General features: G+C 44.5%; 1 protein-coding gene across 8 annotated transcripts in view; it reads left to right on the top strand.

The window, feature by feature from the left end:
* The window catches only part of LOC126537848 (transmembrane and coiled-coil domains protein 2-like), a 98,046-nt gene extending 90,009 nt beyond the window's left edge, over window positions 1-8,037 (top strand). For all 8 annotated transcript variants that reach the window (XM_055074484.1, XM_050184924.3, XM_050184925.3 and 5 more), the window contains one exon: window positions 5,753-8,037. In XM_055074484.1, coding sequence (XP_054930459.1) covers window positions 5,753-5,873 — 121 coding nt within the window. In that variant the 3' untranslated portion in view covers window positions 5,874-8,037. The remainder of the gene's footprint in view (window positions 1-5,752) is intronic.
* The last annotated feature ends 4,564 nt before the right edge of the window (window positions 8,038-12,601 follow it).

Here is a 12,601-nt window from a genome sequence, read left to right on the forward strand (position 1 = left end):
CAGTCACTCGATACCAACCTTAAAGCGATGGTCAACACGGTTAGATATATGATGTGGCTGAAGAATGAATTTGTCTCTGAGGGTAGGGTGATAGTAAAGCCGATGGAAAAAGTTCAAGCGAAAATTTTTTCGGCGGGATGCTAGGGATGGAAGAGATATATCAGATTTCATAGAAGTTATACTAGCAGTGCGGTTATAACAGGAACAGATGAAGCGAGTAGAGCGATTCTGCACCATTTCTAGTGACGCAACCAAATTGTTAATGCTTGGATCCCAGACTGGAGTGGCGTATTCTTATTTAGATCGAATGAGTGTTTTATATAATAAGAGCTTTAAAGACGAAGGGGCTGCAGAAAAGTTACGGTGTAAGTAACCTAACATGTGGTTAGCGTTGCTAATTATCTTCTCAATATGCAGAGACCAACTTAGATTAGAAGTGATATGAACGCCTAAATACTTATAGGAGGAAACCGCGGCTAAAGGAGAGTTGTTTAGGTAATATGGAACAGGACTACTGGATGCGCGAGAGATACGTATCACTTTACACTTGTTAATATTTAATTCCATTAGCCAAGTATTGCACCAGTTAGATGTAGAATTTAAATCTGACTGGAGAATGTTAGCATCGTTATCAGTAACTATTTCATGGAAAATAACGCAGTCGTCAGCGAAAAGATGAACATTAGAAGAAACTAAAGAGGGAAGGTCGTTAATGAAAATGAGAAAAAGAATGGGGGCCTAATACGGATCCTTGTAGGACTCCTGATTGTACAGGACATTGGTTAGAGGAAAGTTAGTTGGCTACAACAAATTGGGAACGATTTGAAAGGAAATCCTTTATCCACAAATAAAGACTATTATCAATATTAAGTTGACTAAGTTTATGAAAAAGAAGTATGTGGGAGACCTTGTCGAATGCTTTCGAAAAATCTAAGTAAATACAGTCGGCTAACGAAGAACGATCAAGAATGCGGTGCAGTTTATGAGTAAATGATATGAGCTGTGTTTCACACGAAAATGATTTCCGGAAGCCATGTTGAGCTGGTGAGAAAAAGAAGTTAGATTCAAGAAAGGCAACAAGGTTCGAGTATGTAATATGTTCTAAGAGTTTGAAGGATGTGCTAGTAATGGAAATGGGTCGATAATTACATGGTGAACTTTTATTGCCCGATTTGAAGATTGGAATCACCTTCCCAAATTTCCATTAGGTTGGAAGAGTTGATGGGTCAAGTGATTGCTGAAATATTTTTGTTAGTATGATTGAGCTGTAGACACAAGTATTTTTGAGAAATTTGCAATCAATAGAATCATAACCAGGGGAGGAATGGTGCTCTAAGTTATTGATGACTTTCGTAATTCCAGCCGTGTCAACAATAATGGGAGGCATGAATGGGTAACTGTAATGAAAAGTGTCTGGAAGATTAGTATTTGTAACTACGGAGAAATTTCTTGAGATGTGATTAAGAATAGTAGCACATTGGTTAGGTGGGACGGGGTTGCCAGCTGTGTCTACCAAGGCAATGGAGTTGTCAAGACAGGGGTTAACCATACGCCAAAACTTTCGATCATTAGAATTCAGAAGTTGGGGTAAGGTATTCGACATGAAGTTATCTTTAGCTTCCTTTAATGCCGCAATGTAAGTATCAGATGCAGATTTATAGGCCGTCCAGCGTGAGTTTGAGGATGATAATTTGGCCAAGCGATACAGACGTTTCTTTCGATTAGAAAGCCATTTGATATGGGAGTTATACCGTGGTGTTCGAGGATTAGACGTGATAATACGAACAGGGATGTATTCTTCAATTAATTTGTTTGCTTTCGTTGAAAACATGTCCCAGTTATGTTGAATAGAACGTTCATCAAAGTTAGTCAGAAATGTGTTAGTGAAATCCGCTAATTCATTCTTGATTGCCTCAAAATTAGCTCTAGCATAGTCACGGATCGTTGCATATTTTGCTGGTTTTTGGAACATGCACATCAATAGAAAAGGAAAGTAACGAGTGGTCGCTTATACCTGGTAAATAAGAAATACTAGAAACAAGGTCAGGTCTAGTTGTAAGGATTAGATCAAGGGTGTTGGCTGAGACAGGCGTGATTCTAGTAGCTTGAGTGGTTAACTGCGATAATGAAAACGTAGAGCATAGTTCTAAAAAATTGTGAGCTTGAGAGGAAAATGGCTACATAGCAGCTGGTTCTGTGTTCCACATTATGTTAGGAAAGTTAAAGTCGCCGAATAAAAATGTGGGAGATAAAGGAAAACGTGAGAAAATATCATTAATACTGTCATGAAGTCCCGGGACAAAAGAATCAGTGTATGTGGGAGGACGGTAACAAATGCCAATGACTATATTTTAATGGTCAATTATTAAAGACACCCAGATGATTTCTAGGTTAGTGTTGACGTCAATGCGCGATGACAAAAATCTTTAGAGACAGCGACGAGCACACCGCCACCACGGTGCGCATCTCTGTTACAACGATAAATACAAAAACGGTATGTATCTTGGAAGATTTCCGCATCTTGAACGTTATCATGCAGCCAGGTCTCGGTCAGTGCAATGATATGAGCAGAAAGTGTGTCTACTGCGGATGATAAGGAGTTATACTTGTTTAGTACGCTTCTTGCATTAGTAAAAAGGACAGTTACACGAGAACAGCTTGAGTGCCCATCACCCCTCGCGCTTTCCTAGCTTGAAGTGCCGAGGTAGGTGCAGCAACAGCAGGCCTTCCATGTAACTCGATTTCTTCTACCTTATCGGAGGCAGGATTATACATGAAGCATTTTTTGTTTAAAAACATTTTGTTGTAACGCAGCTGGGACAAGGACGATTGTGGTTGGCTACGAGCAAATTCCTTTAGTTTCTTTCTAGGTACGCGGGTTCCGGGTAAAAAGTCCTGACTGATAGATATGTTATTTGTTTTGAATTGCTCATGCAGTGATAACACCTTTTCTTTAATTTTAAAGTTGGAAAACTTAGCAATAATGGGACGCGGTTTGGCAGGAGTGGTTGAACCTAACCGTTGAGCACGCTGGATGCAATTGGCAGAAAATTAGGGAAGTACTGAAATAATTGCATCTGTTAACTTTTTTCAGTGTCATTCCAAGATTCTTTGGAATAGAGAAGGCCATAGAAAATTAGGTTGTTGCGACGTGACCGGTCTTCCATTTTGTCAAATCGTGACTGAAATGTGTATTTGTGCGAGGATAAATCTTGGACTTCTTCAGTAAGGCAAGACATTTCTTGTGACAGGTCTTGAGCCTGTTTAGCTTGTTGTTCCAAAGTGTCCAAGCGATTATGAAATGCCGCAAGTTTGGCTTCAATGCTTTTTTGTCCGTTATTAATTACCTTAATATCAGCGGCAAGCTCTGCGTGAGTTTTACTTGATTGCAATGAGCGCGCATGAATTTCCTTTAGAAACTGGAACATAATTGGCATTTGCTGTTTGGGATCATCAGGCAAGCTTTCCATGTCGAGAAGCGATTCAGAGCGGGTGGTTGGACCAGGATTAAGCTCAACGTCTGCCGCACATATCAATAAGCAAAACATAGAAAAGCATTCAGATAAAGTCTCCAGTAATTCAAGTTTCTGCCTTCCGGTGGACAGTGGGCAGGACAGCAGCAAAAGAGACCGGTTGTCACTTCTATAGGATTTAGTTGGCAAGTAGGAACTAACCTGCGCAAGAAGGCAGGAAGGGTTCAGCATGGTATTCGGTGCGCTGCTGCCGGGCCCACTGGCCACCGTCGATGATGCGAAGCCGTTATAGCCGTCCGTGCACTCACATGGTCCACGGGGAAGGTCACGAGTGTCGGAGAACACATGAAGATCTCAATGATATGGCAGTGGTCACCAGGATGAGATAGAGGCCAGATCAGATCACTGTTGTAGTTGGCATGCCATTCACCCGGTGCAGGTGAATGCGATGAAGCTTGCGTTGACAGGCAGACAGCAAGAACCTGCGCAAGAAGGCAGGACGGTCCAGCATGGTATTCGGTGCGCTGCTACCGGGCCCACTGGCCACCGTCGATGATGCGAAGCCGTTATAGCCGTCCGTGCAGTCACATGGTCCACGGGGAAGGTCACGAGTGTCGGAGAACACATGAAGATCTCAATGATATGGCAGTGGTCACCAGGATGAGATAGAGGCCAGATCAGATCACTGTTGTAGTTGGCATGCCATTCACCCGGTGCAGGTGAATGCGATGAAGCTTGCGTTGACAGGCAGACGGCAAGAACCTGCGCAAGAAGGCAGGACGGTTCAGCATGGTATTCGGTGCGCTGCTGCCGGGCCCACTGGCCACCGTCGATGATGCGCAGCCGTTTATAGCCGTCCGTGCAGTCACATGGTCCACGGGGAAGGTCACGAGTGTCGGAGAGCATATGAAGGTCTCAATGATATGGCAGTGGTCACCAGGATGAGATAGATGCCAGATCAGATCACTGTTGTAGTTGGCATGCCATTCACCCGGTGCAGGTGAATGCGATGAAGCTTGCATTGAAAGGCAGACAGCAAGAACCTGCGCAAGAAGGCAGGACGGGTTCAGCATGGTATTCGGTGCGCTGCTGCCGGGCCCACATCACTTTAAGAAGAAAAGAGAAACTCCCTGTTACCATTACTGTTCCCGAGAAATGATTCAAATCTCAGAAAATTGTCAACCAACGTGGTGCCTAGGCATAACCTTCTGGACTGGGCAGCACCGGTGCCGTGCCGAGAATCTCAGAGGCCATCTTCTGAGGTCTACATCACATCCACTAAACATCAAGTGTCCCCTTTGCCTGCTGTTAATAAACAAGATTTGACCGCTACCAGCCCTGCAACTTTATCAGTTTGCTTCCATAATGGTATATGCTACATTATGCCTTTATGACCAGTTTGGCTACAGTGAAAGTTTGTTGCAGTTGGCCTTTAACTGCATAGTCCTGGCAGTTTTGCGTCACATATGTTGCTAATGGCATTGAATTGTGCAAGTTGGATGTCACTTCTAGAAGGAGCAGCTAATCACAATTACGTTTGACTACTTGATTTGAGTGAATTAATGACAATCCACCATTTTTTAAGCCTGTGGTCTGTTCAGCAAATAGAAAAGTCTGTTACTAAACCTTCTTTCGCATCCTGTTTCACAGTGGTAATCCAAAGAAGTACAACATTTCATATGAAGGCACCACTAGTTGTCCCTGTACAACCAATATACCTGTAGCAGAATGTACAGGTACTCGGAGAAGTTTCCAGTACATAGAAACAATATAAAAACAAATCTTTTTCTTAACCTGAGCACCACATTGTGTAATTAAAAGGTGTTGTGTAAGCTGCAGTTGCAAGTGCAGGATGATAAGCTTTGCTTATCAACTGCTTCGATGTTCTAAAAGTTTTTTTTTTTGTAGTTATGAAAGTACAAAACGTACTGAAAAAAAAGCGCTGGAAAATGGGACTAATACTACATGTTTTATGACAAGGCAACACTAGTGTATAACCTTCCATGCTTGTGTCTTTCTTTGTGCCTTTCTTTTATCTTCTTTTACTTGCCATGTTGAATAGTAGCTGGGAACAGCTTGCAAGTTTGCCATTCTCCTAAAACTTAATTTGCTTTCTAGACCATGCCATCTGCTGTGTGCGCTTGTGCTCTCTTTCGTAGCACCCATGACATTACCGTACTCCAACTACCAACACTCTGTTGTGTGTGGTGTGTGCTTGTTCCGTATCTTCTTAAGATGCATATTTGATGTTCTTTCCATCCTTTTGCTCTTGGATGCAGGTTACGAATTATCACCACCGCTCTTCTGATCCTGGCCATCGTCTCTGCAGCCAAGCAGTGGCAGGAGCTGTCGGCCTGGTTTCGACTACAACTGAACGAAGCACTCGAGAGATGGAAATGAGCAAACGCAGGGAATCGCTGTTCATTGCTGACCAGCCAGCCGCACTTGCGTCCAGGCCGGCCTCCGCGTGGCCCGCTTGTGCCTCAAGTTCTGGCTGAAGCAACGTTCGTGACGGGCACCGGCTCAGAATCCCCACCTTGAGTCACGCTGAGCCGCGCCGTCGGCGTTGCATTTGACACCAAGCAAAAATGGCCCGCATGCCGAGACTAGCCCAAACCGGAGAGGAGCAGACGTCATCGCCTGTCGGACAAAAGCTCTGCACTGCTGTGCCCTTTCTTTCTGAACTCCCTGCGGGAGTGAGTCGTGCATAGTTGTGTCGTTTCAGACTGTTCTCTGTTCATCCCGTTGCGTGTTGTCTGTCCTTTGAAGCATGCACTGCTGCAGAATCAACTCGCATGACATTGTTTGGAATGGCTACCACTGCACAGTGCTCGTGCTGCTGCCTTCTGCACGGTGCCGACACAGCAGCAGCCCCCTTCCTTCCTTGAGCACAGCTGCACCCCACCATTTAACAGATAGATTGGTTGGTGCCTTACGAATTGTCACCGTGGAGAGAAGCATTTGTTTGTTGTTAGCACACCCGAAATAATTTTGTTGTTTTTGTTTTAGTTTAACAGCTGCTTTTATGAGCAGGAGTGGTCTGCGTGTGCAGTAGTAATTTTGCTTGCTTTTTGGTTAGGAGCAGCAAGAGTACCGATTCTCTCTCTCTCTCTCAGCTTTCCCCCACATTTTGTTTTGTGCAGTGAAAATGCTACACTGAGACAGTTTTGTGCAGCTGACAAATTTTTGTTTCCATCATTTTCACTGCATGAAAATCTTTACTCTGCCGTGCCACCGCCCGTGCATTCAAGCCAGCTTCATCGCGAGAACTTGGATCTTGGGCCTAATAATGTCTTACTAAATGAAGCACATTGAGAGCTGTCGCACTACGAAACATTCCAAAGCATATCATGCGAGTGACTTCATAGCAGCTGTTACTGCACCGGCTTCCTGAACTTTGTGTGACAAAGTAGGATTGCTGGTCACGTCAAGCTTTTAAGGCAGTAAGCGTGTTGTATACACACTACATGTAGACTGGCGTACATGTGTGTACGATGTGTAAGTCATTCTTTTAAATATTCTGTGATAAGTGAGCAAAGGGATTTTGGGAGTTGTGGCATCAACTGTGTGAGCCCTGCCGTTTGAGGCATGACATTTTACCTCGCCAACAGGCCCGTCGGAAAACTCAACACAAACTGCCTGTTGCCTAATTTCCTCGGGACAATTGTGTAAGCAGTTCTTCCACGATGCTGCTTTCCTCTTGTTTTTCCCTCGTCCTCAATAGGCCGGGCAAGTGTGTCGCATTTGGATGCTTGGCCCATTATTAACGTGCTTTATAGGGCATCATGTTATAGTGACGACAGTGTTGCTCTGCAATCACATTGTTTGTTCTTTTTCTTGCACTTGGTCTTCATTGCAGCGAGGCCTGTGTTGTAGGCAAATGAATTTGATGCATTCCAGATCAGACTGGTGATCGTACCACGTAGGTTGGTGTCTGTCATGACTCTTGCTTTGATTTATGCCTGGAAACATGGAAATTCTGTGTGCTGCTGTCTGAGACAGCATCCATTTCATCAGTTTTTTTTTGTTTTTTTTAAGATGTAGTTGAAAAGCAAGGCCTGATGTCATCTGCATGTGAGCAAAACAAAAGCATTTGAATTCCACTTAGATCTGCATGTTTTTCGCGGCAGAGCTGTCACTTGTGCAAAGCAGAATGTACTACTAGGGGAGAGCTTGTGCATTTTGAAGATACAGGATGGTAGTGGTTTCGCAGTTTATAGATGTGTCTATACAATATTGGCTTTGCTGCAATACCAAAGTATCATGCTCTTGTCAGAGGAAAATGAGATTGTATGAAGTGAACACTTTTTAACAGCGTCACAGTGATATTGTTATGCTGAAGTGACCTAGGCTGTTTATTATACCTTAGTCTTTGATGACTGAAAGTGCTGTCTCATCGAAAATGAAGTTATTGGCAGATGTCTTATTTGTTGGTATTGTCACAGGGAATGTAGATATTGAGTATGTGATGTGTCTAAATTATATCATTGGCAATGTTGTTTAATGAATCACAAACACTTTGGTAGGTGTTTCAAAGGTTGAATAAAAAGGAAAGTGTACTTGATTTTGTTTTTTTTACTTGTATTCGGACAAGTGCATGTTATTTTGCTTGAGGTTGGGTGGCTGACAGTCTTATGAAGCAAGAAAGTCCTCATCTCGTCGCTCGGCATATGCCTGTACGCATCCACACTGTTATCTTCGCATGGAAAGTATGTCCTCATATGAGGCACTTCAGAAATGCAGGTCATTACTACAAGCATTAATAAAAGGGCTTGTGATAGATCAAAGCCAGACCAAAACCAAAACGAATCCCTTAACCTTTCATTACTTGGGGTCCATATAACGCCATGTATATTTAGCCTCAATTTAACAAAGTGTGTTTATCAACAATTTCAGTGTAACAAAATTCTGCCGCTGCCATAAGGGAAGACTGAGGCACTAAATGGAAACTGCATCACAGGCACCAGTTGCCGAATGGTTCTACTACATACAGTTGTTTGTGTACACTCCATGGTCGGTAACCTAGCTGAGAGTAAGGTTACAAGGTGAAGGGCTGTTATAAGTTGAAGTCTTCTTGGGCATGGGCTCGAATGTCATGCCTCACGTGGGGAAAAAGAAATCACTGTTTGGCCTAAAATGCGAAACACTGACTGTGACAGTAGAGTATCAGACCATTACACGAAGGCTCATATTTTAATCGGTAATAAATATTCCAATAAACATTTACTTACTAACCAAGCAAGTGTGATGTCACGTACCCATAGACACATTAATACAGGGATGGAAATGCTGGGCCAATTGCGCCATCTTGCACCAAACTATCGAGCTGTGCCAACTTGTGCCAAAACACTAATTTCGAATGAAGTTGCCAAATTTAGCAGGATGTGCGTGTTCGACGGCAGCCACACAGCCATAGACATGCATTTCAGCATTGGCCTCTCCGAAGTGGGCATATTTTTTGGCATAATTGCGACTAGGCCACAAGAAAAGGAAAACTGTTTGGTGCTATACAGTGCGTTATGAATGTTTTATAAAGCTGTTGCGCATTTGCATATATGCGGACCAGGTAAAGATGATTTGAACTGGCACTCATTTCGTGGGGCAGTCGGGAAGGAAAGCCACAATGAATGAATAAGGTTAAACATTCTGCTCAGTGTGTAGCTCATCAGTTTCTTTAAATATTTTAGCATTCGATTTCGCACCCTACTGGTACATTGATTAATGGGCAAACGCCATGCATGTGATGTTCTGAATCTATTTTGCACGTGCACCACGTCTGGTTACCGGGATGATGGTGCAGCATGCCACCAAATGACCTGCTTGCTTTCATGAAACTTCTTGGTCACAAATATCCAATGGCAACTGCAATCATCGCTCAAATTTGCACGCAGGCTACACTGTTTTCTCCCAGGCCACACCACACGAAATTGGGCTCTTGCCACCGTAGAACACAAGCCAAGGTTGTGCGGTTTGATATTTAGTCAACCTTAGTGGCTAAATTATGATAGTAATTAAACGCTCAGCGAAACCACAAACCGCAGAAATTGCGTTTCTGGCAACGATGTTCACGGCGTAACTTGGACAGATCAAGTCCGAAAATTTTTATAAACCATCGTTTGGTGCACAAAGCATTGGTGGCCATTTTACATTGGCTTCATGGTGCCTGTGGCAGAACCGTGAATAAGCCTGAATAATCGAGCTTATTCAAAATATTGGTTGAGGACACAGACTGGAAAGCCAGTGAACATTTTTATTCCTTTACCGTTTTCAAAAACACCTTTGAGCTTTTTCTCGGCAAGCGATGTGAAATATTTGCAAATGTGCAATGACCAGTACGTCACTTCACATTTACTCTGCGGTATTCTGCAATCTTGACTGAAGGTCGCCAAGAATTAAGAATTACGTGAGAGCACTACAAGAACAGCATTCACTGTACCTTGATGGGTGCTGTTTATGGTAGCCACTGTGATTATTTCTCGTTCATTGTGCACGAATACGTTTAATTAGCTGAATTTATAAATTTACCTAATCAGTGAAAACGTGGATGACGTTGACAAAAGACCGTCAACAGCATTTAGAAAATTTGGAGGATGCTTAAGCTTTGCCTTTAAGAGTTAACGCGATAACGTTCAAAGATCCCTGACTGCTTCTCACACTTCCCGGCAACTGCAGCTTATGTAACTGTAACCTTTACAGGGAAACACTGGCGGCAACCGCTATGCACGGCACGAAAGTGAGCTTTCTGGTAGAAACGCGGCCTCTTGTGTGGGAGCTGGTACGAGCACCTCCCTCGACAAGCACAATCTTGCATCTGGAGGTGTCGCAAGGAACAGAGTGCGCCGTTCCGCGGCCTCTGAGATTTGCGCGTGCAAATCTCGGATGCCGTGGCCTGTCTGTGAATGGTAGAAACACGGGAAAAGGGGTTTGTGAGTTTCCGCATAACATAATTATGTTTTCTCGTATATTCAAATTACAATCCGACGCTATTATGTCTGTAGGTTGTGTGTAAGTCGTACTTTACGATTTTTCTGGCGTATTTTACCTTGAGAAATTCAGTTAGTTCAGCAATTTCCTTGCGCTACACTGAAGGCCTGCGTGTTTCGGAATGATTTTTGTCGAAGCGACGGTCGACGCGGGATGCCGACGCCGGATATCCTACGACACGGGGCCCTTTAAAGGGCCCCTCACCAGGCTGCATAGCAAATTTCGGTTATACGCTGGAAGTTGTTACGTGTCCTCTAGGGAGCGTTCTGCCGCAAAAAACTTTTCGATTACGTTCATTAATAGCCGAGATATAAATATTGCAATGCCCCGAACCCATAATTTCAGGAGGCGAGCGCCATTGCCAAGAGAGACTCTCTCCACTTGCCCCGTCTAGCCTTCGCAAGCGAAATTCCTTCCCTGCATTTTCCCATACCGGAGCTTGAGGATCGCGTGACGCATACGTCATGGGCCCCGCCTTCATTTTCTTTTTCTCCTCGCTTTTTTGCTGCTCGGCGCACTTCCGCTGACAGTGCCGCGCGCGAACTGTAGCGTTTGTCCCGTTTCGTGCAGCGCACGATTTTGCGCGCTGTGCACGAGAACATCTGACTAGCGGTGTAAGTCAGTGCTGCACGAATACTGAGGTAGACACAACCGTATCACAGAGCATGATCGCACGCTGGAACACGGTAGGAAATGACAGTTTCGGTGTGTGCGCGTGCGACTGCACGACGTGGGAACAAGCAGACGAAACGGAAGTACATCTCTGGCTGCGGTGCGAAGTAAAACGAAAACACGCAGACATTCAAGTTTGTGTGTTTCATTCTGTAAACATTAGTTCGCCTATTGAACCAACGTACCCGCCGTGGTTGCTCAGTGGCTATGGTGTTGGACTGCTGAGCACGAGGTCGCGGGATCAATCCCGGCCACGGCGGCCGCATTTCGATGGGGGCGAAATGCGAAAGCACCCGTGTACTTAGATTTAGGTGCACGTTAAAGATCCCCAGGTGGTCGAAATTTCCGGAGTCCCCCACTACGGCGTGCCTCATAATCAGAAAGTGGTTTTGGCACGTAAAACCAAATAATTTCATTTTTTTTAACCAACGTATTGTACAAAATGTTGCCTTGGATAATTCTCGAAGTCACGTGTCACTATGAGCAGGGCGTCTACCAACCGAAAAAACCGGGATTCTCAGGGATTTTGAATAATCTGGAAATACTCAGAGAAGTACTCAGGGAAAACTGGGGGAATTTGTGCTTATACCAGAGAAAATTAGCTGTAATTTTATTGAAAGGGAACGAAAGTAGCGCTGGTGCTGGCTCGAGTAACAGAGAGGAATCGTAACGAAAGATCGTCTTTGACGCCGTGTCGTCGTCTGGAGGAATTTCCAGTGTACATCCAACGACCGATTTTCCAGACGTCCGATTTTTGGGACATGTCCGATAATTCTGACGGCTTCGCGGCACCACCACGTGCCCCATGGAGTCAATGCATAGAACGTATGAAATTGTGGCGCAAGAACCTTTCGCCGTTCGATTTTCCCGACTTTTTTTCCGTGACCGCAGTTCCGAAACGGCAATAATCAAAGCCAGCACTGGCGCCATCTTGATTATGTCGCCGCGTCGAACCGGCGCTCTTCCACGCAGATCTGCTGGCAGCTGTAGCCACCACCGCGGCAACGCTAGGCCTAGCTACTTCAACGTTCGGTACTGTTAGCAATTCGCCGCTGTTAGAATCCGACTCAGCCTTTGCAATCCTCGCCAATGACTTCGAAGCTTGGAAAGCACGACGCGGTGAATTATGGTGGTTTCCGAAGGTAAGCTTCGTCTCAGTACAGTAGCGTTACGCGGTGAAGCATGCGCAAAGTATTGCGGTGAAGCTTAACAAGTGTGGGAAGAAGGAATTGTCACGGGACCCAGTGTGTATTGCTTAATTATACACGCGTGCACCCGCAATATCCTGTTCCAGCACGAGCACGATATGCCTAATAAGGGCTACTAAGTGTACTGGCAGGCCTTCAGAGCTTTTCCGTATGTGCCTGTGCCGATTTGAGCCTTTAAGGGCAGTAAAAGACGCATTCATTTTTTCGAACTGCCAGATTTTTCAGACGTTTTCACGACTCCTAGGGAGTCCGAAAAATCGGACT

The sequence above is a fragment of the Dermacentor andersoni genome, chromosome 4 (genome assembly GCF_023375885.2).
Source record: "Dermacentor andersoni chromosome 4, qqDerAnde1_hic_scaffold, whole genome shotgun sequence".
NCBI lineage: Eukaryota > Metazoa > Arthropoda > Arachnida > Ixodida > Ixodidae > Dermacentor > Dermacentor andersoni.